This window comes from Notamacropus eugenii, chromosome 5, assembly GCF_028372415.1.
Source record: "Notamacropus eugenii isolate mMacEug1 chromosome 5, mMacEug1.pri_v2, whole genome shotgun sequence".
In the NCBI taxonomy this organism is placed as follows: domain Eukaryota; kingdom Metazoa; phylum Chordata; class Mammalia; order Diprotodontia; family Macropodidae; genus Notamacropus; species Notamacropus eugenii.
In genome coordinates, this window is record NC_092876.1 from 215273166 (window position 1) to 215298166 (window position 25001).

General features: G+C 37.7%; 1 protein-coding gene across 6 annotated transcripts in view; it reads left to right on the top strand.

The window, feature by feature from the left end:
* The window catches only part of GPD2 (glycerol-3-phosphate dehydrogenase 2), a 174468-nt gene that overhangs the window by 38741 nt on the left and 110726 nt on the right, over positions 1–25001 (top strand). For 4 of the 6 annotated variants that reach the window (XM_072612016.1, XM_072612020.1, XM_072612017.1 and 1 more), the window contains exon 2: positions 6690–6799. In XM_072612016.1, coding sequence (XP_072468117.1) covers positions 6698–6799 — 102 coding nt within the window. In that variant the 5' untranslated portion in view covers positions 6690–6697. Of the gene's footprint in view, positions 1–4224; positions 4306–6182; positions 6297–6689; positions 6800–25001 lie in introns of those variants that run through there. The other 2 variants (XM_072612015.1, XM_072612018.1) reach the window with 2 other exon arrangements.

Below are 25001 nucleotides of genomic sequence, written 5' to 3' on the forward strand. Positions count from 1 at the left end.
TGTTTGCCTCGGTTTCCTCATCTATAAGATGAATTGGAGAAGAAAATGGCAAACCCCTGCAGTATCTTTGCCAAAAAAACCCCAAATGGGATCAGGAAAAGTCAGACTCAACTGAAATAACTGAAAAATAAAAATAACTATATTTGACAGTTATAGCTAGAGCTCTAGACCTACATCTATAACTATGCCCTATATCCATGAATATGTCAGCATAGGTTATGTGCTGAGTGGATCATGCAGTCATTTGAAACTCCCAAACTGTCTTCCCCTCATCTCACCTTGTACTCCATCTAGTCACTTACTTGTGTTACTGGTTAATGTGTGCAAAAGAAATAAAAAATGACTCGAATATTAGCCTAAGTAGAGTGTAGCTGGAGAGGCAAATCTGCATGAAAAATCAATAAAGTGCATTCCAAAGTCAAACATAATTGATTTTTGGATGACTGATGTTTTGAAATTATCCTTTATTGCCTCCTGCTACCTTATTTAAAGCTAGTCCTTACCAGAGAAGTTCTTAGAACTTTTTCTTGGATGTTATTTATTAATTATACTAATTTGTATTTCTGAATCCTTTTAATTTTCTCGATGTGTTTTCAAAGCCATTATTTTCTTTTGCTAATATTAGTGTTTAACACTTCTATAGCACTTTTACGTGTTACAAAGCATTTTCCTCACTACCCTAGGAGGTATCCACGGCTGCTTATTATCCCATTTTTATAAGAGGAGGAGGCTAAGCCTGAGATGTTAAAATCACTTACCTAAGGACATAAAACAAGTTACTTGTGGAACCAGGAATAGAACCTGTATCCCCTTAGTTAGTCCTTCTACTCTGCTATGCTACTGTCTCTGAGGGAAAAATTTTGTATATTCAAATGATAAGACTGATATTGATGAGTTTATAGTCCATGATACTTAGCCTTAATGGGGGAATAGTGGTATTGGATAGCCAAAATAATTTATTTCTAGTCTTAGAATGCTATTTTGCACTAGTTTTGTTTGAATAAAAGTGTGTCTGTTTTTTTTTCTTTGAGTCTTACAGCATCTCTAAAAGTAATGAAACTTTACTGTGAAAATTAAAAGGAATTAGAGACTTGATTTAGTGAAAAGCATATCAGATTTGGAGTCAGAAGATGTTAAAAAATCCTGACTTTGCTACTCGGAGTCTATAAGCCATGGTTGAGCATCTACTTTATGTTAGGTGTTGTGGATACAGATACGAAAATTGGACAGGCCTAAATTCTCTCTCCGCCTTCCCAGTCCCCCAGCTTCTGTTCTGCTTTGTATAGGACTTTTGCAAAATAAATATACAGTGATGGGGTGAGGTGAGGCACCAACAACTGCGAAAATAATAGCAGACTTTTGGATGGAGGTGTCACTTGAAGGAAACCAGGGGTTACCTAGCTGGTGAAAATGAGGAGGCAAAGCTTTCCAAACATTGAGGATAGCCTATACAAAGGGCAGTTAGGTGGCTCAATGGATAGAGTACCTGGCCTGGAGTCAGGAAGACCTGAGTTCAAATGTGACTTCAGACACTTACTAGCTGTGTGACCCTGGGCAAGTCATTTCACTCTGCTTATCTTAGTTTCTTCATCTATAAAATGAGCTGGAGAAGGAATGAGTAGGCCACTTTATCTGGAAGTGTGAGGGGGAGTTATATACAATTGTTCTGAGATGATTACTTGGAATTAGATGGTGAATGTGTTTAAATGCCAAGAAGAGTTTTGTATTTTGTCCTCAAATCCATGGGACTTGTTGAAACTTGTAGAGCAAGGAGAATGGCATGGTCAGACCTATGCTTTAGCAACGTCATTTTGAAATCTTTGTGGTGGATGGATTGTAGAGGAAACAGACAGGCTGCAGGGAAATCAATTAGGAGAAGACTATCTTTCCAGGTTACACTACTGGCAAGATGGTGCATTAGTCACTTTCTCCAGACTCATTTAGCTATCCATCCTTCCAAAAAAAAAAGAACTCCAGATGCAAAGCGATTCCAGATGAATTCATGAGATAAAGCAGACAGAACCCTGGCAAGGGAAAATCCTCATGAGTTAGTGCCAGAAAACTCTTGATTCCAAAAGGTCCTGTTCAGCACCTCTTCCCCACCATCCTCCCATCGTCTATGGCAGGGGTATACCTGACTTGTGTGTGGGGCCCAGTGAAGGTTTCCTTCCTTCACAGAGGAGACTTCCTGCTCATCTTCCATGTCCTCTCTCCCCCTTCATTGCAATAAGCATCTGACACTCTCACCTGTCACATAAAGAGGAAGGAGTAAAAATATTCTGACGAGACCAGCCTGAAACACTTTTTTCTGCCCACCCTGCTACCATGCAAAAAAGAAGAAAAGCCAACTGATCCAGTGTAGTCAGGAGAAAGAAAGTGAGCAAGCTAAGGGGTGGAGAGGTGGGAAAAATGCAAAGCTATCCTTTGCCTAAAGGAAAGGGTACCGAACCTAGCAAGGCCCAGTCTGGCTCCTCAGAAATCATGTGGTCAGGAACCTTGTCTGGTGAATCCTGTATCTCCAGTGAGAGGAGATTGAGCAAGTCTTATTTTGGAATATGAAAATATTAGAGTAGATGAGAATTGGTTTAAAGAGAAGCAAAAAGTGAACAGTGTTAAAACACACACACACTCACACTCACACACTCACACTCACACTCACATCCCTATATGCCAAAGGTATTGAACTTGAAGCCAGGATAAACAGAAATTACTTAAGAATTGTGTTTCCCAGAAGAAATTGACCAATAAATGGTTAAAAATGGAATACTGAACACTAAAGATGGAAATAATTCCAGAAAACTACCCACAGCTTTTGAATATAGACAACAAAGCAACAATTCATAGAATCCATACGTAGCCTCCAGGACTACCTCTCCTCTCATGCTTCAGACTTTAAAATACATAGTAGTTAAGTTAACAATTTCATTTTTGCGAGTGGTCAGGAGAAAGGCCTTTAAATATAAAAGGAAAAGAAAGTCAACTGTAATAGGAGTTTGGTATATATGTAGACTGCATCAGCCTACTCAGATGGTATCTTTCCATGTGAAGGATGCTGGAGTAATGGCTTCCAGGAAAATCATGATGATATGTACAGGAAATTCATTGAGGAGAATTTGGAACATACCTAGGCATTCTATAACTGGTTTTGATTGACTAATCATATTTGGGAGGAATCTTTTCAATTAGCTGTGTAGTTGGAACCATTTGTATCTTGGTCTGAATCAGCCTTGGACATTTCTTTACCTTATTGTCTTCAGCTGCACTTTAGTGGTGAGATGGTATCTGGAAAAAAATCGTGCTGCATGGGGAAAGGTCTTGGGCCACGTGGCCCACTAGAAATACGGCTTTTTCATTTTTCTGTTCTAGGTGCAGGAAGTAGTTTCCTACTTGCTTGGAAGAGTGAGCCACAAAAATATAGGAGTCAGAATCCAGGACGCATGTTGTTGCCAAACTAGGATTGATTTCTTCATTAATTTCCTCATGCTGGGTCACCAGTCTGCCAGTGTGCCAAGGTTTTCTTCACTTTCTTGGAGAAGCTCAATGGACAAGACTGACATCCAATTGTGCAAAGCCAGAAATATTTATTTCTTTTTTGGGTAATGAGGAAGAAAGATGAAGTTCAAGGCTTGTGGAACTAGAACATGGTGGATTTTAAACACATCATAATTTCTGCCTGATTATCATTTGCACCATCTGTAATATTAATTTTCAATTAAGCAGATGACCGATTTGAGGACTTTGAGTTATAAGAGGTATTACTTCAAACAGGTTATTTCACAGAAAAATTAATTGGGAATTATAGTATATCTTTATAATCAATCAATCAATAAACATGTATTGAACATCTGCTATGTTCTGTGCTCTGTGCTAAGTGCTAGGGATACAAAAAAGAAGCAGAAGACATCTGCCCTCAAATAAAAATCCTTAGAAACCTAGGGAAGTCAAAATTTGCTTCTGATTTTAAATTCTGGAGGTAGAGAGGATGGGGGAGGAAAATCATTAAAACAATCTAGGAGGATATGCCATTCGTAAGTTTGATCTCAAACAAATCAGATTGGGGCAAGGTAATGTGGGTAGTGGACTCAGGAATCCACATGACTATGATAAGAATACAGGCGTGGAAAACTTTGACGGACATGACATTATAGGCCCTACTTGTTAGGTCAGATAAGTGAAATGTGTTGTTGCCTTTGTGATGTCACTCTCCAGTGACAACACCCACATGACAGAATGAATTCTTCAGAGGTAAAAATCAGTCAGCCATGAGGTAAACATCCAGGGGGCTCCCAGGCTTACTTCTCTGAGGCAAGTACTTTTAATTGGTAGTTTGGTTAGTTGAATAGAATAGACTGGTACCCTTTGTTAGGAGTAGTTCGTTAGGAAGGGACCAGAGAACTCATGGTTCAGTTTTTCTCAATGGATTCTGTAAAGACTTAGTGAGGTGGGAGCTTCTCACAAGGTGTCCTTCATGGTCAGATAGTTTTGGGTAGTAGTTAGTTCAGTGGCTAATGTTGGTCCTTTAGTAAACTCTGGTCCTTTTCTGAATATAAGGATGGGAAGAGGGGCAATGTTTGGTGTAAAAAGGAGTGGTGAAGAATACTCCTGGAGTCATATATAGGAGATGTCCTGGGATCTGTTCCTTCTTGGGAGTGTCTTCCCAAATAACGCAAAACACTCTGTTTAAAATGGAATGAGAGAAAAGAGTTATGCTTTAGTTTGAGGGAGTTTTCCAGAGTGAGTGAGGGGAGGAGGTAAAGTGCAATTTTAAGGAAGTGCCGCATTGTTATCCTTTTTAATAAAATCCAAGAAATTCAAAAGTTATTTTCCTTCAGCACTGTTTTTTAAATAACCATACTGTGCTTATTTAGTGTGTATGGCAAGTAAAAAATTTAGAAATTATGTAATGCTCAGTATACAAAGGAGGAAGACAGGTAAAACACCTAAGCACCCTATCTGTTTCCCAGAGTACTCCATGTATTAGGTGGGGATGGGGAGGTAGGGGAGGTCTCCTCATTGTTCAGGACTGAAAGTGTGAAATTATTTATGTGCCATATATCTCTTATTAGTCTATCTGTGAACTCCCTGGAAGGTATAAAGCATATGGTCCAGACTGAATGGTGTAATGGTAAGAGACTTGGGCAACTGAGTTTGAATCCTGGCTCTACTGCTACTTGGGGCATTACTTCTCTGGGCCTCAGTTTTCTCATTATAAAATGAAAGGTTTGGAGTAGATGATTCTCTAAGGTCCCTTTTTCTTCTGGATCAGTGATCTTATGATTTCTCCCCTGGGGGATATCTAAAGTGAATTCTTTAAATAGTGGGTTTACCAGCCTACCATTGTTATGGAATCTCTTTATTGTGGAGCTAGGAAAAACTAGTCTCAGTATTTCTAAGATCAGTTAGCACTTTTAGTCACTGAATGTATGGTCTCCTGATCAACAATAAATACTTATTAAATATTTCCAATACATAAGGCAGTGTTGGGGAGATGTAGGAGCGTGGGAGGAAGATAGAAAGCATAGTTGGCAAAAGTTTTGTTTGAGGGTTTTTTCCTTTCCATTTATGTTTTGTTTAATTTTAAATGGATCATGGATTTAGAGCTAGAAGATCATCTAGTTCAACTCCCTTATCTTAAAGATAAAGAAACTTAATGATTTGCCCAAGATGACACAGACAGCAATTATGGTATGGATAGATGTTTATGTATGTGTGTGTATATGCCTATATATACATACTCACATATACACACATGCATACATTTATAAACACACATATTTTACATATATTTAAATTACTGGGGAACAAACTAAAACCTATGTAAATGCTGAAGTAGAAATATTTTTAATTTAAAAAATGAAATTCATGAGTGAAAACTCAAAATATCTAAGGTAATTTTTAGAAAGATATAGTCAGGAAGAAATAAATTTCAATCAACTGGAAGATATTTCCTTAAAATGTCATGATTACACTATTCCTCTTCTAAATGCAAGTAGCCAGCCTATGTTGGAATGGAAATCTGTCTAGCTGACTACGGAAACTACCGTATTGTGATGTTTGTCACTCTTTGGGAGGATCAAGGAATTCTTTCCTTAGCCTCCACCCCTTTCCTTTCTGGTTTGGATCTTTGTTAGTCTCAGTTGGTGGTGGTGCGGGGTGGTGGTAGGGGTTGCAGTGTGGAGATGAAAGCATAGTGTGTGTGACTCTGCTGCAGCCATCAATGGGCCTTGACTGGGAAGTAAGAATTCTCAAGAAAGCCACTGAACTTTGCTGAAAAGTTTGCCAGAGAGGAGGAAGCTGTAAGATCTTTGTTTAGTTAAGTGATGACAGAAACTTGCTCAGGCTCTTGTTGGGAAGGAGTAAGCTGTGTAACAAGTTTTGAAGGATAGGGCGCCGTTTTGTCAAAACCACCATGATTGACCTCTTCACCAGCCTTTAGAGTCCTGGGGCAGTTAGGCTGTCTAAATTTATATTTATTTATTTCGTTTAAATTAAGAGTTAGCCTCTGTGATGGTTGAAGCTGTTTTGAATTATAATTTACATCTGATCATGTTGCTAGTTTCAACTTTTTCATTTTATATTTTTCTCTGCTGTGAATTAGTTTTTATATTTTCTGTACTTCTTACTTTTTGGATTTTCCTGGTGAAAATTAACTTTATTTTTTCAAAGTTTCTTTCTCTCTCTTTTAATAGATTAAGAAATGGCATTTCAAAAAGCTATCAAAGGGACAGCTCTGGTTGGAGGAGGTGCACTTGCCACTGTGTTAGGCCTCTCTCAGTTTGCTCATTACAGAAGGAAGCAAGTAAGTAATTATACATTTGCTGATTAAAATATGAAACTTAAGACTGTTAAAGTACTGTATATGGGGAGTGTGTAAGCTAATGGGTTTGTTTAGAAATTACTGTCAAGGACTTCTCAGTTTGATTTGGAAGCATTAATTTAGAGTACTGTATTAATGATGCTTCAGGTCTGTATGGTTTTTTTTTTTTTTTTTAAGATATGAAAGTCATCATCAGAAAGCATTTTACCACTGAGGTTTTATTTGAGCTCTCTTGCTTTAAAAGACCTCTTCATTTAGAAGTGGCAGAGATTTTTCTTTTAGGTATTGTCTAACTCACATAAACATGCTTATCTTCCATGTACTTGACCTTGTGAGAAGGAGAAAAGATGGGGCAAATAAAGGGTACTCGAAGGCCACATTTATAAGCCTGGTCTCCTTTTCTTTCAAAGGCCCAGTTATGTTTTTTACTTGTTTGTATAGAAATAGAGGCCGCTTCTAGGGGCATGAAAATTGTAAAGATTTTCCCATGCTGTTTTTGTTTTTAAAATTGTTGCTGTTACTGTTTTTTTTTGCGATGAGCCTGTTCTTTTCCATGGAGATACCAGTTAGGCTCATAATGCAAAAAAGCTAGAGAAGAAACAGCATATTTTCAGTCTTATTTTGAGGAGATGTATCTGTTGTAATCTCAAGTCATGGGGCAGATATATAATGAGACCTGATTCCTTCACTGCATTGCCTTCATTCCCCTGAGGCCTTAGTGTTAGACTCTTCTCCCTGTTCTTATGTTGGTGAATGCCTGCCCTTAAAGTTTTGAAGGCTAGTGCTACATTTTCCCACTGCCAAAGTCAATTGTGACATAACTTGATTTGGAACACTGAGACAAAAAATAAATCCCGCAGGCTACTTGTGCACTGTCTTTTGGGAGTGTTAACTAGGTTAAAGATGAACTACCTGATAATACCATCCTTTGTACCCTCTGCCTTGAGCTGGCACATGAGAACCCTATATCTTCCTTCAACTGTGTGCATTTTTGTTTCTTGATGGTACTGTGTAATGCAATCACACATGCTGCTTATAATCCTCAGTCCTGAAGAGCAGTAATTATGATAATAATAGCTGATATTTATATAGGTGGTTAAGGTTTGCAAAGCACTTTACATACATTATCTCATTTGGTCCTCATGACAAATCTGAGAGGTAAGTATCTATAGGCATTGCTATCAAACCCACTCTACACTTCCGGAAACTGAAGTCAACAAGGATCAGTGACTTTTTTTTTTTCTCATAGTCATAGAACTAGAAACTGTCAAAGGCAGGATTTAGACCCAACATTTCCTGACTCCCAAATCCTTTGGTTTTTCTACTACCCCATACTTCCTCTCTGTAATCATAATTGTTATTTATAGTATACTTTTACGGTTCGCAAAGTGCTTTTTTAAAAATTTATTTTTCATTTACAAATATTCTGCAAACACATTCAGGATTAAAATAACCCTTTGGAATAGGTACAACTGGCATTATCTTTATTTTACAGCTGAGGAAACTGAGTCTTAGTGATATTAAATTATTTGGCTCCAGGTCTGCTTGACCATGTTTCTTGCTCCTTTCCCTCTATGGCAGGGGTCCTTTTTTGACTAAGTATATTTCGGTAGAATTGATTTCCTTTGTAACTCTATAAACCTCATTTTGTGCATTTAAAAATGATTCTGAGAAGGGGTTCATAGGCTTAACCAAACTGCCAAAGGGGTCCATGACATAGAACAGATTTAGAACTGTGCCCTGTTATGCTATGCTGGTCCATGAGTACATGCTACTAAACCACAAACACCTACTTGTTTAAAATTCTTTAACTAGTTGGTTGTATATCACTGAATATCTGACACTGGATTCTTTTCAGGTTGGTCTACATGATTCCAAAATGACTTAGGGTTTTATGGTGGCTTGAATTCTGTAATTTATAAACAGAACCCCAAATGAGTTTTCCCTGAGCAAATTTACTGCAGGCATTTCATTAAAATGTGATGGCCTTGCCAACCTTGACCTTGATTGATGCATTATTTCTTTTTAAATGTCACTCTACTTCCTCAAAAGTAAGATTAAAAAGATACGGTTCTTTCTCTAGCTTTTTAAAAAAAAATGGGACCTTCTTAGGGACATGGGGACTAGAGGGTAAGTTTATTCCTGCTCTCCTTACTAGTGTTAGCTGAAATGATACTTGAAAATGTCAGTGTCAGAGGTTATGATATCTAGTATCATGAACTGGTACTAAATCTGAACACAGCATACAATGTCCCAGCCACTCCAAGTATAGTCTTTCTTCTTCTAAGCTCACAGTTTAACTTCCTGCCAAGGGAATAAATAACACTTCATGGCTTGTTTTGTTGGATTTTCAGTCATGAAGTCTTTAATCGGATATGTGTAGAAGAAAAGAATAAATTAAAAGCACCTTTCTAAATCAAAATGTTAAAACTCAGTGAGCCCTCCCCATAAAACAAGGACCAAAACTACAATTTTTTTCCCATTTCTTTTGCGGGGGAGAGAAGGTGCTTTGTTTTCCAAGGAGTCTTAAGTTCCAAAGGTAAATAAACAGTACATTCTAGTAATAAAACAGAACAGATAGCAGCAGATGTAGGTAATTAATATCCATGAGCTGATGGGTTCATTTGGAGAAAAGCGTGGTCAAAAAATCATGTAACTGTCATGTAAAAGGGCATTTCTTTGTGATGATTTCTGTCCCTTTTAGCTATTCCCATAAATGCACAATTTGGATACAGGCTGGAATCTAGCCAAAGGGCTTGACACAGAAGAGGACAAGCCATTTTTGCCATTGATACAAATTGGCCATGGGCATCCCTTAGTCCACCTGTCCTCTCTCAGCATGTAGCTGCCAATCAGACATGGACTGGGGCAAAGACCTTTCTGACTTCAAGATCCAGGAAAACATTTGCCCCATGTGCATGGTAATTGGCTACACATTGCAGAAGTTGAGCTTATTTACTCGGGCATGTTTTTCATCATACCACATGTTGATGCTAAAAGTTGTGTTATTCATACAATCATTCAAGTACGTTCAGGAAAAACAGCTTGATATTCTCCTAACCTCCATTTTCTGAACTGACTCTTGCCAAAAAGTTGTTCCCTAGTTTATTGGTCATTCTAAATATGATTTTGTTTGTATATTCTAGTCTTGGAGCCTTGCTTCTCATCATGTCTCATTGGGGTTCTGACCATTTTGTCTCTTTCTGCCCTGATATAGGACTGATTGTCTTCAGTGTACTGTTTGTTTATCCCAGACTAGTGCTTCAACAAATTGAATAAGAATCATTTATTAAGCATGTGATAATGTATTCAAGTCATTGTGCCAGGTGCTGGGCATATAGCTGAGTTGGGGAAATGTATGACATTTGAAAAGACAAGCATATTTCTAGGTAGGGCACGATGGGAGCAAAGGAGAGATCCAGACAAAAGAACTAAAAAATTGAGGAGGAAAGACGATCTTTTTTTTCTGAAGAGGGAAGAGAGTAGGGAATCAGGGAAAGGTGATGACTGAGCTGTGGCTTAGATAAGAACAAAGCCATGAAGGTGGCTTTTTGGAAGGTGGAGTGTTTAGAACGAGGTCATACGTCAGAGATACCAAGGTCATCCACTGCATCTTGGGCTATCATCAGTTGACTGCAATTTTTATTGTCACTGGACTTAAATGACTCTGGAAGACAGAGTGAGGCTCATGACTTTGTGTAATAACTGTCTCACTTAAATCCAATTCATGTATGATTCAAGATATCATCTTCAAAAATAAGGGCAAACTACAAAGTAGTTTCTAAGAGAAGAACAGTTTGAGATGGTAATTATCAGGTAAGCCATTCTATTTGAGGAAATCAAAACATAAGCTTTTGTGGCCGCAAAAACTGACCAAAGGAGACCCAAACAAGCATTCTTTATAACCACCTGACCTCCCAAGAGGTTCTTTCAGCTCTACAATCAACTTTTTGTGTTAGACAATTTTTTTTAGACTCACAAAGCTAGGTTCAAACAAGATTAATGAATAGTAAATAATAATCCACATAACTTGTGGAATATCCATAGTTGTGTATTCCCCAGAGAACCCTCTGTTGAATCACAGATCATAAGGTCATACATTTAGAGCTAGAAAGGGATCTTAGAGGTCTTCTAGTCCAACCCCCTCATTTACATTAGGGCCCAGACAGGTAAAAGTGATTGGCCCAATGTCACACTGTAAGTGGCAAGATCATGATTCAAACTCAAGTTTTCTCCAAATCCACTGTCATATATTGATTGCTTGATAGATGTAACCACAGTAAGTTTTTTCATTGCTTTTTCAATTATTATTTTCAAGTGATGCACCAACATTAGATCTGCTGTATTCATGGTCATGAGATGTACCTAACTTCTCATGCAGGAAACAGCATGTGGGTGAAGAACATTTTTACCAAATTGACTTTTGCCTCTCTCTGAATGACTTAAACTATGTTCCAATTATACCTCTTCTCCTTGAACTGCAACCTCATTGCCTGCCACTGTTATGTAAAGCCAAATGTTCTGTGGGTAAAATCATCATTGAGTGGTGCAAAGAGTCGGATGCCACGTTCTACTCTCAGGTGTGCTTTTAGCTCCTTAGCCATGTGAACTGGGGCAAAATACACCTTTGAACTTCAACTGCTTATCTGCAAAGTGAGGAGGCTGAAAGAGATGATCTTGTGAATTCGTTCTGGCTGGAAAGATCTATGATTTCATGGTCTTATGCTAACCTAACCAGTCATGCCTATATTTAGGGAAGGAAGGGAGGGTTTTGATAGAGCCATGGTGGCCCCTTCTCCATAATGAAGAATTTGAGGGTGATTTCCAGTGAGGTGAGAGGTTGGAGAACCAGAACGTGGAATTCTTTGGCAATGTATTTGGTGTCAGGGATACAGTGGATGACCATTATTGCCGGTGACCTTCGTCTGGATGTGCAGGTTCGTGGCCTATCGTTGCTATCTATCCCTTCATTAGTTAATAAGCCAGATAGTATACAACAGTGTTCCCTTTAATTTTTTTAAAGATATGATCAGATGACAGTTCTGCTGTATGACAATTGGGCACAAGGTGAATGGTATTTTATGTTTAAATTAACACTTAAAATCAAGTTAATCTGACATGTATTTGATGATACATATATACCTACTGCATGGCAATTAGGGATGAATGGTAAGGACTGTAATTACCATTACTTTTTAGCCAAATTAAACATTTTTTTTGGTCACTGGGAGAAAGAGGATATCAAGAAACTCTCAGAGACCTCACAGAAGACTGTGGGATTCATAATTCAAAGGGTCCCAAATGACTTGGCTTTACTACAGTGGTGTGTTGGCAAATGTTGAACACATTTTTATGTTTAATTTGCATTATTAGCAATTTCTCTATTTTTTAAGTTGAGACAATGAAAAAAACTGATAAATCAAGCCTTCTTGTAGCATTTGCCGATTTATGAGGTATAAATGCTCATACTGAAAATTTAACAATCAGCCCTTGAGAGCTGGTATGAACAGGTTCCAGCACACCTCTGCTCCACTGCTTCTGTTTGAGGAAATGCATCTATGGTAGGAGCACTATCTGCCCTTGAAGTTAGGCTAGTTTTCCCTTAAAAGCTATTGAAACTGTCCTCAAGACTTAATTGGTTCAAGGACTAAGGCTTGGGCTACTGATGTAACTTCCTGGGGGCCCAAGTCCAAAAGCCAGCCAATGAGGAGGGAGGGTCTGCTTTTTTCAGGCTTGACCATGACCAGCATGGCCCCAGAGAGAAAGGGAAGCTCTGCTCATTAGTATCAGGGCTATCTCCTTTCTCATTCGTTGCCCCTTGCCATGCTACGGCTAAGTAAACCTCTAGTTAACTGTTAGATGGGCTACAGGGATTTCATTTCATTCCAATTCTGAACCTCCAGCATCTTAACAATCTGAACTACAATAGTTGATGATACTTGGCTTAATTGAATTGTAATGAGTTAATGGTTCTTGTATTCAAAGTGTATATCTTGGAGGAGGTCTGTGTGGAGGAATCAGAGCCTCTGGCGAAGAGAGGAAAAGGCAGGCGAGCACTTTCTTTGGGACTGAGGAGACTGTCATTGACCCTAAGGGAGGTTTAAGCCAGTAGATGCTAAAGGAGTTTGACATGGAGGATAAGGATAAAACTGGGGAAACGTTTTCTGCTTATTGTTAATAGTCCTGAAAAAGCTGGATTGCCAACATAAGTAAACTGAAAGCAAGTTATTTCTTTGCTTTCAGGAATTTTAAAAGCTGTTTCTTTTTTTTTTAAAGGATGATACCCTGAAGGCAGATGGGGCTGCTGATGAGACTTAGTAACAACACGGGTGAAAGGGGCAATGCTTTGGGGCTGGGGACGGGAGAAACTACAAGCAAGTATGGTCCCAGAACCAAAGTATGTGCTGGAAAATAATTTGAGTCCCACTTAGATCAGGACTGAGGAAGACAAGACAATAGGAGTTGGGTTTGAAGGTGAAAACTGAGAATCTGCCCCAGTAGTACGAAGACTTTGGGCACTTACCCTGTTACTGTTTCTACAGGGATAGCAGAAGATAGTCATTAAACATTTATTTAGTTCCAACTATGTGGGGGGTTGGGGATACAAAGATAAAAAGAAAGGGGATACAAAGAAAGAAAAAAACAATTCTTGCCTTTGAGCTTTCAGTCTGCTGGAGGGTAGACAGACTGTCACCACCGAGGAACTGTAGGAGGTTGTAGGCGAAGTTTAAACAGCAGCCTAAGGTGTCATTAGAGCCTTGGTTTATGAGATTGTGCTCTAATTGGAGCAACCTGGAGTTTCTCCCTGCTGTAGAGTTCCGTAAGCTTGGGGAGTTCATAGATGACTTTTTAGTCAGTTTAATCTGTTAGACAGCAAGAGTGGGGAACATTCTTTATCCCTTTTTAGGTGATAAAGATGGGTAGTTATGCACACCTGGCCGTATAAAAATGAGTGCCCTTTAAACACAGTGTCTCGATAGGGTCTACAAGGGAGGAAGTAAAATTCATTAAAGACTGGGGTCTGTCAGATTAACCCCATTTCTACCAGTTGATTCTACGGCATGTGGTACCCCTCTTCCAAACTTCATCATCTTGCCTAGGTTCGCAACCTTATAGTCTTCTGGACATCTCCCTTACCCCACATATTCAATATTATCAATTTTTCCTCCACAACATTTTTTGAATTTGTCTCCTTTGCTCTATTTACAAGATATTTGGGGGGTTTATGGGAGAGCTCAGGTGAGTCTCTGCCTTTACTCCACCATCTTAGCTCTATTACCTCTCCTCCAGTCTTTTATCTTTCTACCCTTTACATACTCTTTCATCTAGCCAAAATGGCCTTCTTGCTGTTGCTCACATCTGATATTTAAATTCTAGCCTATATACCTTTGAATAAGCTATGTCCCATGCCTATAATGCACTCCCTTCCCATGTCTACTTCCTAGTTTCCCTAGCTACAAAGGTCACACCTACTCCTGGTCTTTTTTGATCTCCAGATGTTTGACCTTCTTTCTTGAAATTACCTTGCTTTTAATTTGTATGTATTCTGTATATAATTATATGTGTGTATGTTGTATCCTGCAGTAGATTATAAGTTTCTTGAGGACAGGGACTGTTTAATTTTTTTGTCTTTGTAACCCCAGTACCTAGACCTGTGGCTGGTACATAGCTGAAGTTTCATTTTAATTGATTAACTCCTTACATCTCCACCTTTAAGACAAAGTAGACTTTGAGGTTCCAAGGTCACCATAGTTTCAGATGGAGCAATAGGAGTTAAAGTTGAAGCTGGACTACAACTCTTCCCTTTGCTTTGCAAATTTTCCTGTCATTTAATTTTTTATATTAAATTCTACATTTTTCAATTAACAAGCAACTATTCCTCCCCCTGAACCAAAAAAGGAATCCCCTCATCAAACATGCATAATCAAACAAAACAAATTATCCATGTTCAAAAATATGTGTCTCGTTTGGCATATCTAATCTATAATGTCTTAGGAGGTGGAGAACATTCTAAGTCATTGGTCCTCTGGAGTCATAGTTGACGGTAGAATTGTTCTTCTGGTTCTAATGTCTTCACTCTACATCAGTCCAGAGTGAGGTTCAAGTGAGCCTCCATTTTATAGACTTCTGTTTGTGCCACCTAATTATGTAAGATAATAAGTTCCTCTCTCCTCATTCCTCTCCTTTTCTTTCCTCCCCCTTTCTTTCCCTCTGTTTTTCCTTTCTTCTTTAAAGATTATCACAACATAACAAAAAACACTCTCAAACCCTTCATCTTATTTGATTCCATGAACCCCTTTGACATCACTTTTTTGGGAGATGCTTTTTTTTATATGCTGTCATTATTAGAATGCAAACACTTCATTTTTATAAAGTTATTTTCTGATTGCTTACTTGTATTTACCTTTTGTGTTTCTCTTTACTCCAGTGTTTGTAGTTTGAGGTTTCTATTCATCTCTAATCTTTTCATCAAGAATGCTTGAAAGTCTTCTGTTTCATTAGAGGTCCATGTTTTCCCTTGTAGGAGTATAACTCAGTTTTGCTGAACAAGTTATTCTTGCTTCTAAGTCTTCATCTTTTGGTTTTTAGAGTATCTTTTTCCGTATTTTCATCTCCTTTAATAGTGGTAGCTGCTAAATCTTGTGTGATACTAACTGTCGTTCCTCATACTGAACTTTTGTTTAATGGCTCTTTGCTGGTTTGCATTTTTTTCCTTTGACCTGGAAGCTCTGGAGTTTGACTATTTATGACACTCTCTAGAGTTTTCATTTTGGAGTTTCAGGAAATAACTGACGGATTATTTCTATTTTCACTTTGCCATCTGGTTCTAAGAGATCTGAGCAGTTTTCTTTTATGACTTCTTAAAATATAATGTGGACTTTTTTTAATTGTGGTTTTCAGGTGGTCCAATCATTCTTAAATTATCTTCCTTGATCTGTTTTCCATATATTTTGTTTTTTATGTGAGATAACTTACATTTTCTTTTGTTCTTTTTCAATCTTTTGACTTTGTATAAGTTATTATTGGTATCTCATGAAATAATGAACTTTAGTCCATTCTAATTTGGAAGGAGAGGGAGAGAAATATTCCTGAAATGACAGGAAAGAGAAAATACAGAAGGACCGTTATCCCTTTGTAAGCCAATTCTGTTTCCACAGAGATTGATCAACTAACAAGCATTCATTAGGCATCAAATATGTATATTAAGTCACTGTGGTATACACAGAGGATACAAATCAAAAGGATGAACCAATTCTTATTCTCAAAGATCTTATAGAGTGGGCAGAAAAGAAGGTAGAGCATGGTAAGGTCACACAGTTGTTGATTACCTTAATGTGTGATTTAGTGACAGAGCAGCACACTCTTGGAGAAAGCAAGTTGCATCAATATTGAAATCTTTGCTATAAAATAAAACCACAAGATGGTATGGAAGGATGACCCAGACATTCTTCTCTGAGAAGTAAAAGGAGTGGGCAAAGTTGTCTTTGTTGTGTACTCAGAGTTATCACGATGTATCATTTCATGGGGCATTTGGTCATCATCTCATCTTAAAATATTCTTGGTAAATGTGAGCAGAAGGATACCACGAAAATAGTTGTAGTTTGTGGCTCAACATCCTTTGTAGAGACTGATGAAAGAGAAATGTTCTATGAAGAACTTAACAAGATTTCCCAAATTATGTCAATACATATCTTGATTTGTGGTGACTTAAATGGAAAGATTTGGAGGGCATTAATGAAAATTCTGTTGAAAAATGCGAGATTAGTTCCTTGTATTTAGAAATATTTGCACAGTGTTAATGCTTACTCTTAGTAGTAGATGTGTAGCACAGATAAATAAAATCCACAGAAAAATTTAAAGCTATATTTCAGTTTTAAAACCATATTTTAGTAGTTACAGTCTCTTCTCATGCAGAAAACTTTTAATCATAGCTATTTAGAAGGAAAGAAAGAAAGAGAAAAAGAAAGTTATGCTATTTGAATGATTTGCATTTGAATATTAGCTTTTTCCTAATCCGTTCTGTTATGAAAGTTTTGTTGGCCTGCAAATTTATCTGCTAGTATAGGTGGTACAGTGGATAGAGTGCCAGGCCTGGAGCCAGGAAGACTCATCTTCCTAAGTTCAGATCTGGCCTTAGATACTTACTTAGATACTTGACCCTGGACAAGTTATTTAACCTTGTCTTCCTCAGTTTCCTCATCTGTAAAATGAGCTGGAGAAGGAAATGGCAAACCATTCCAATATCTTTGCCAATAAAGCTCCAAATGTGGTCATGAAGAGTAGGATGGATGTTGTTCTTTGTCTTTGAAGAGGACCAAAATGACATCACCATGATAAAGTGAAATTTCAGTGTGTCGGACTGTGGCTGATAAGACCAATATGAGCTTGGAATGCTCTACCACAGGTTGGGCACAGATAGTCCATGTGAATATTTGGGGTGGATATCCCAAATTTGTACATCTTGCATTTACTTTGTGCTATCTCATTTCATGAATGAAGAATTGAACATAACTGATAAATGACTGAAAAACAGCAATAACACAAAAGCTGAAACTGGGAGCCACAGGTAGTATAATTATTCCTAGATAGTTAAAATTTGCTATATTTGATCTATTGTATGACCTCTGAATGGAGATTACTTGCATTTTTCATACAAATGTGACCTACTTTAAGACAAGGGCAGCTAGGTGGTGCAGTGGATAGAGTACCAGTGCAGGAGTCAGGAGGACCTGAGTTCAAATCTCACCTCAGACATGACAGTCACTAGCTGTGTGACCTTGGGCAAGTCACTTAACCCCAATTCCCTCATCCTAGGTCATCTCCAGTCATCCTAATGAATATCTGGTCACTGGATTCAGATGGCTCTGGAGGAGAAGTGAGGCTGGTGACCTGCACAGCCCTCCCTCACTCAAAACAAAGTCAAGTGCAAGTCATGTCATTATTTCTCTCATGGCATGGTCTTCTTTGGCAACAAAGGATGAACACATACTTTAGGACAATCTGATAGAGGCTTTAACTGTAGAAGCCAAATGAGTTGCGAGGTGATATATGCAATATAAAGATATATTGCATTTTCTTTGTGGTGCCTTTGCTTATATGTTTAAATGTTTCCAAATTAGTTATCTCCTTAACAGGTGCTTAAGGTAAGGTATGATTGTGGACTGCAGAAAAACTAGAAGCTAAAGTATTATGATCCTTTGCTAATAGAAGAACAATAAAAATGAAGATAAAGGAGTTTTAAGTAATTTCCCTGGCTGCTTTTAGGCTCCACTCAAGTCCTACCTTCTACAGAATGCCTTTCTAGATCCTCTCAGCTGTTAAAGCCTTCCTACTTTGAGATTACTTTCCATGTACTGTGGATATGTTCTGTGCTACTGGCTGTTTGTTGTCTCCCCCATTTGAATGTAAGCTTCTTAAAGACAAAGACTGTTATCACTTCTTTTTTGTAAATCCCAGAAGCACAGTGTTTGTCTGGCACATAGAAAACACTTAATGATTGTTGATGGATTGACTAAATCAATAAAAAATCAGATTATAGAATTGTCTATATGCAACTTTCAGGCATATATACTAATGAACAAATGAAAGAGTAATTTGCTATACCCCAGGCACCGTGCTTAGTATTGGAAAGACAAATACATAAATCAAGATAATATTTTCCCTAAAGGAGCACATGCATATATAGTATATATATGTACATATATGTATATGCATGTATATATACATGCACACAGATATGCATGTATAATGACTCATTATTATAAGCATATGTTATATATGATATACATTATATCATATAGTATGTGTGCAATAGAATATATGATCTTACAAAGCAGAACATTCATACCTACTCTGTTAGTAATTGTAGGATATTAAAAGTCAGTGGGAAGGAGGTCCTTGTTTCCAATCACTGCAAGTAATCAAAAGGAAAGGGGATGACATCAAATAAATTATAGTGCCATGTCTGGATAGAGGCCTCTGAGTCAGGAGAGTTCTTCCTCTTAGGAACACTAGAGCTAGGGCCATCAGGAAAGACTTCCTGTAGGAGATAGTATCTAAACTGATCCTCACAGGATGTCAAGGATTCTATATGGCAGAGGAGAGGAGGAAATCTCATTCCCCAAACTCTGTATTGCATTTCTCAGTTCTATGGAATACAGGTCCTTTTAGTATGGAAAGCACATGAAGGAAACATTGCTAATGAGCTCCCTTTGTTAATTAAATCTGGAAAGACAGGGTTAACAATCTTAGATTAATTACAAGGAGCATTCTTGGCACAGAAGAACAGATGATGAAACACGTTTTCCCTTCTTTCAGTAGAGAGACTGTAGACTATGGGTTATATTGTTGCAGATGCTATCAATTTTAGTTACTGTGTTTTGCCTAACTTTTCATGGTGGGAAGGCAAATATATCAGAAAGTGAGTTTAGTGTAAAAATATAAAAAAGTATCAATAAAATTTAAGAAAAAAAACCAGGATGAATTAAGAGCACAACAATTTTAACTCAAGGGGTCTGCAGTTATTCCTAGAGATGATAGGGAGCCAAAAGATTGCTTGAGCATCAGCCCCATTCTCTGGGATACTTTGACAGCAAGGAAAGATGACAAAAAATGTTGGAAAATATGGCTCAGGTGAAAAAAATAAAAAAAACCAGTTTGTAGATAGGATCATAAGCTTCTCTTTTATTACGTATAAGGCACTATGTTAGACACTAGGGTTACAAAGACAAAAACTAAAACCAGTCTCTGCCCTCATGAAGTTTACATTCTCTGTATTTTCTTCAAGAATAGAGTTTAGAAATATTTGACATGATGAGCACCAATGAACACCACCGAACATGAAATTTACCATACCTAAGTGGTCAGCAATCAACTGGCTACCCATGTGGGAATCGTTTCTGAATCAGCTGAGGGAAGAGAGCCAGACTGGTGGAGATCTGACATTAAAACTATTGCCAAATTAGAATCAATCAACCAGTATTTATGGCAGCTAGGTGGTATGGCCCTGAGCAAGTCACTCAACCTTGTTGGCCTCCATTTCCTTATCTGTAAAATCAACTTGAGAAGGAAATGGTAACTGACTCTTTGTAATGCCCTTTGGGGTTTTCTTGGCAAAGATACTGGAGTGGTTTGCTATTTCTTTCTCCAGCTCATTTTACAGATGAGGAAATTAAGACAAACATCGATCAAGTGACCTGTCCAGTCACACTGGTAGTAAATGTCTGAGGCCAGATTTGGACTCATCATGAGTCATCTTCCTGACTCCAGGTCTGGCACTGTACTGTGCCACCTGACTGTTCTTCAGGGTAGGAATGGTTTTTTTTTTTTTTAACCTCTTTTCATAGCTCCAGTGTTTAACACAGTTTCTAGTTCATAGTAGGCACTTAATATGTTTATTGACTGAATTAATGTTGTTCAGTGATATCTCTGTGCTAGGAACTATTTAAAGAGGAGAATATGGAGAGAGGACTATTAACGAAGTGATCTTTATCTCTGCCACATCTGATCTCCCAAATAGCGGTTATTATTAGCATCCTGTTTGGCATTAAGGACACAAAGGTGTATAGACTATATTGGTCAAGACATGTTTAAAAGCTTCTCTATTTTCATATAAAGTTATCTTTTTACATTTTATCAGTAAATGATCAGGTAGGCCATCTTTGACCAGCTAATGTCAATACGCATTAGAAGAAGCTTATGTAAGTTTCAGGTTTTGCAGGGTTTTTATGTGGCAAGGACCTTAGAAGTCCTTTAGTACACCCTTCTGTTTTACAAATGAGGGACACAAGGCTCCAGAGAAATTAAAGAGATTTGAGACTCTGGTCCTCCAACTCTAAATCCAATGTTCTTTGTATCAATATCTAATCAAATTACTTCTGCTGAGCAGGTAAAATAATATATTGAACCCATCACAAGATACTATGTGATATCTGCTTGTTGCCTTTTTTCAAATTCACCAAAGTAGGGATTTTGGAGAGGAAGCTTAACTAATTTTTTTTTCTATTTTCCAGGGACTTGGCTATTTTGCAGAGCATAAGCTGGATCTAAAGGCTCTGAGTGGCCCCATATTGGTTCACTATCTTTGTGAACATTCACAAACAATCATGACTCATACAAATGGCCAACCTTCCAAATTTAGGTTATTTTATCACACAAACTATGTTAGTCATGGTTCCTTCTTCATGATGCTGAGGCCATCATGTGATTGCATATGGAATCCCTGAATCTCTTGGCTTTATCTTCTTATCTGACAGCAAGGTAAATCCCTTCTGTTTAGGACTTCACTGTTATAGATTTTGCCAAGGGAATATAGGTTCACTCTCTCCCCCCTTCCCAACCCTGTTCATTAGAACCTTGCTTTCAATTTCCTAGAAGAACTATCTCTCTCCTTCCAGAAATACAAGCTAAATTTACTAGGGTTTTCTCTCCAGCTTCATAAGGATTCCATATACCGCATTTAGGTTAAGGCCAGTCAAAATGATTACCCTCATAGCAACTCTGCAGAATGAGATGCATCCATAGGGAAATGTTTTGTAAAAGCACTGAAACTGTGCCCAGATAGAGCTAGAGATGTTCTATGAAGTGTTGCCAACCATTTTCATTATAATTTTAGCATTTATTTAGCACTTTGTAAAATAGGATGTTCAAGTAATTTCTTTGAGATATATTTCACAAAAGGTCTATAATGACTTTATGTAGTTGTTTTATTGCTAACATACTAAGTCAGAAAGGTTCAGTGACCTGTCATAGGTCACACAATGAGAACGGTGGCTAGTGAAAGCCTGGCTTGTTGCTGTCCAGCTTCATGTCATTCAGTTTGATTTGAGTTAGTTAGACTTTGTTCAGCTTTAATTTCATATTAAAAAATTCTTATGTCCCAAAGAATATTTTAGGAATCTTTTAAAGAATAAAGGTATGTAATGCCGATGCGATACCCACAGTAGCTGCTATGGATATGCATGTGTTCTTCCAGGGTAAATTTGCAAAATATAAACTCTCTTCTTCAAAGACGAAATCAAAGTATTTATTCCAATACCACAAAGTCAAATCCATCATAGTAACAAAGAAATCTATACACATTATCAATGCAGGGAGCATGGCCAACGCTGAAGCCTTCCCTCTGTCGGACCTCCCCACAGACAAGCTCTCATAAACAAAATCACTCCAGTCTCTCACTCAGGCTAGCTGCCCTGCTCTGCTTTGCCTGTGCTCTTCCTTAGCTCCACCTCTCCCTCTCTCTCTCACCCTCTCAGCTCTGTCCTTTCTGCTTCACCCATTCAGCAAGCTCCTCCTACCATTGGCTCCATATGACTCAGGCTGTGGGCAGGGAAGATCTTCAAATTCCCTTAACATTATAAGATGTTAAAGCTATATGTAAACTTTGAGGGAATTACTTGTGATTATTTATTTTTGAAGTCACCTTGGTAATTTATACTAATGAAGGAGACTCCCTGTAGAAAGCAGACTATTACAAATTAACAAGTAAGAAAACAAAGCTGCTAAAGCAGAGGTAGGTACTCTGGACTATAAACCTCATGCTTCTCTGGAGGCAGTACAGTATAGTAGAAAGGGTACCAGGAGGAGGGAGACTTGAATTCTTAACTTGTCTTTTCCTCTCACTTTTATGATTACAGTCTCTTGGAATCTAAGTTTCCTATCCACAAAAGGAGAAATTTAGACTAGATCATCTGTAAGGTCCCTTCTCACTGTAACATTCTATTATTCTATATCTACTGAATAATTTAAGCCATTTTTTTTCACCTGTGGGAAGAGTATGTTGACCGTAAGCCATCAAGAGTCATCTGCTCAGTTTTACATTTTTGGACAAGATCCTTACCCAATCCTTTATATGTTTTCAGGAAGTAGTACTGCTTCATGTTGACCTCTGTTTGGACCATTAGGTCATAGATTTAGAGCTTGAAGTCAGTTAATAAGCGTTAAGCTCCATACTTAGTGCTGAGGATACAGAAAAATGTAAAAGGTAAGTTTCTGCTTTCAAGAAGCTCACAGTCTAATGGAGGAGACAACAGACAAATAGCTATGTATAGACAAGGTATAAACATGATAAATTGGTGATAATCTCAGAGGGAAAGCACTAGCATTAAAGGGTATTAGGAAAGACTTCATAGAAAAATGGAATTTTAGCTAGGACTTGATGGAAGTCAGGGAATTCAAGAGGTGGAGATAAGATAAAGGGGAGAGGAACCTGTGTGGATGCCTACCGTGCATTTCTTTGTTGTCCTTTGGGATACTTGTAATTTTTATTTTGGGAGATTACATTCTATTCTTTTCAATCATAAAGTATCACTAAGTGAACATTTGAATTAAAAACTTGGGGATTTTGATAGATGCATACTACTAGGGATTTTTTATTGGTTTCACAGATACAATTTTTCTCTTATTTAGTAATATTTTAAATGGAGAAACAAAAAACAAGGGTATCCTAAAATTTCCAACTTGGTCTCAACATTCTTGATCATTTAGTCCATTGTAGGAGACTAAGTTAAATTGATACTTCCAAGAACCACCATGATAATTGCCCAGAAATAGATACAAAGGGAAAAAGTGTGTTTTTTTAATCTCCCAAAATGTCCTTGTGTGTAAGAATTTTTCAATTTAACATGACTTTCTTTTGTATGCTTATTTTAAAGCTGGTGACTGACTTCTTCTGTTGCTCAATAAATGGCAGAAGTCTCTTATTATTTCTGGAATCAAATAGACTCCTTTATTTGGAGTCCTTTATTTATTTCCCCTACCCTTTGAGCTTTATTATATGACACTAGCCCCCTTTTTTTGCTCTTTACAATCCAGCCTAATCCTTTCTGCTGTTCTGCATGCCTGTCATTCTATCTCTTTTTTCCATCCCTTTGCACAGGCTATCCTCCATGGCTAGAATACACTCTTCACTAAGGTGCACTTAGAGAATCCTAGCTTTCTTCAAAGCTCAGCTCAAGCTCAGTCTTCACTCAAGGGTCCTTTCCTGGTTCTTCCCAGCTGTTACTGTTTCCTTTCATTATTTTTTAAATTTGTATATATTTAGCATCATAGGATTATAGCTTTCTAATTAAAGGAGACTATAGGGGCCATTTGTTCCAAACTCCTTACTTTATGAATGAAGAAGAAAGGGCCAGGAGGTTTAAGTAATTTGCCTGAGATCATGAAGTTACTATGTGTCAAAGGTAAAATTTGAACCCAGGCCTTGGCTACAGAGCCCACTACTATACCATGCAGCTTCATGCTGACACCTCTAAAAGAAAATAAGCACTTTGAGGGCAGAGGCAGTTTTATTTTTGTCATTTTATCCTTATCACCTAACAATGTTTGACACATCACAGGCATTTAACAAGTGACTACTGATTTATTGATTAATATTGCTGATCATTTAAATTCAGTTTCAGTATACTCAGTGAAGTTGGTACTTCAGAGATCCACTGGTGATAATTTGTCCAAAGGAGATGCAAAGAAGGGGGCTTTTTTTTGGTTGGTCCAGAGTTTTCTTCTTGTATGTAAGAAAAGGATTACATTTTGAAAGCATTAAAAAAAGTTTTGAGTTCCTAATTTTATCACTCGTTCACTCCCATTCCTCCTTGAGACAGAAAGCAATCTAATATAGTTTATACACAAAAGCACTGCATTTTAACATTAATTTCTTTTGAATGTGTAAAGCCATAATTTAAAAATCAATTTTGATTTCTAGATTTATCTGATATTTGTAACTCAATACCGTATACGTTCTGTCAAAAGTATTACACACTCCGAGGCTAAGTGATCCCCTCTGAGGTCATCTCGGTGACTGTGCTAAAAATACTCCTACGCAGATGAACATTTTACTTGATCTTCAGATGAAGGGATTATATAACCTCTCTTGAGCTGACATAGGGTTTCAAGACTTTTATAGCTCTTCTAAGCAAGTTCTTTGTTATATGTGTAACTACCATTTCGACTCTTAGGATTATAGTTCATGTCCCCTCATAGTCTGAGCTGAAGAAGGCTGGGGTGACTTGCCAACATTCCTTGAGTAGCTATAATCCTTCTGGTAGCAATAATCCCTCATGGTATGTTTTCACTGTTCAAGATCATGTAAAGACAAGACAAGAAGGGGAAAAAAAATACCCTTATTTAAAATCAGAAAATAATTCAGATGGATAACACCATTATCCTTTCCTAAAATTTTACTGTAAAG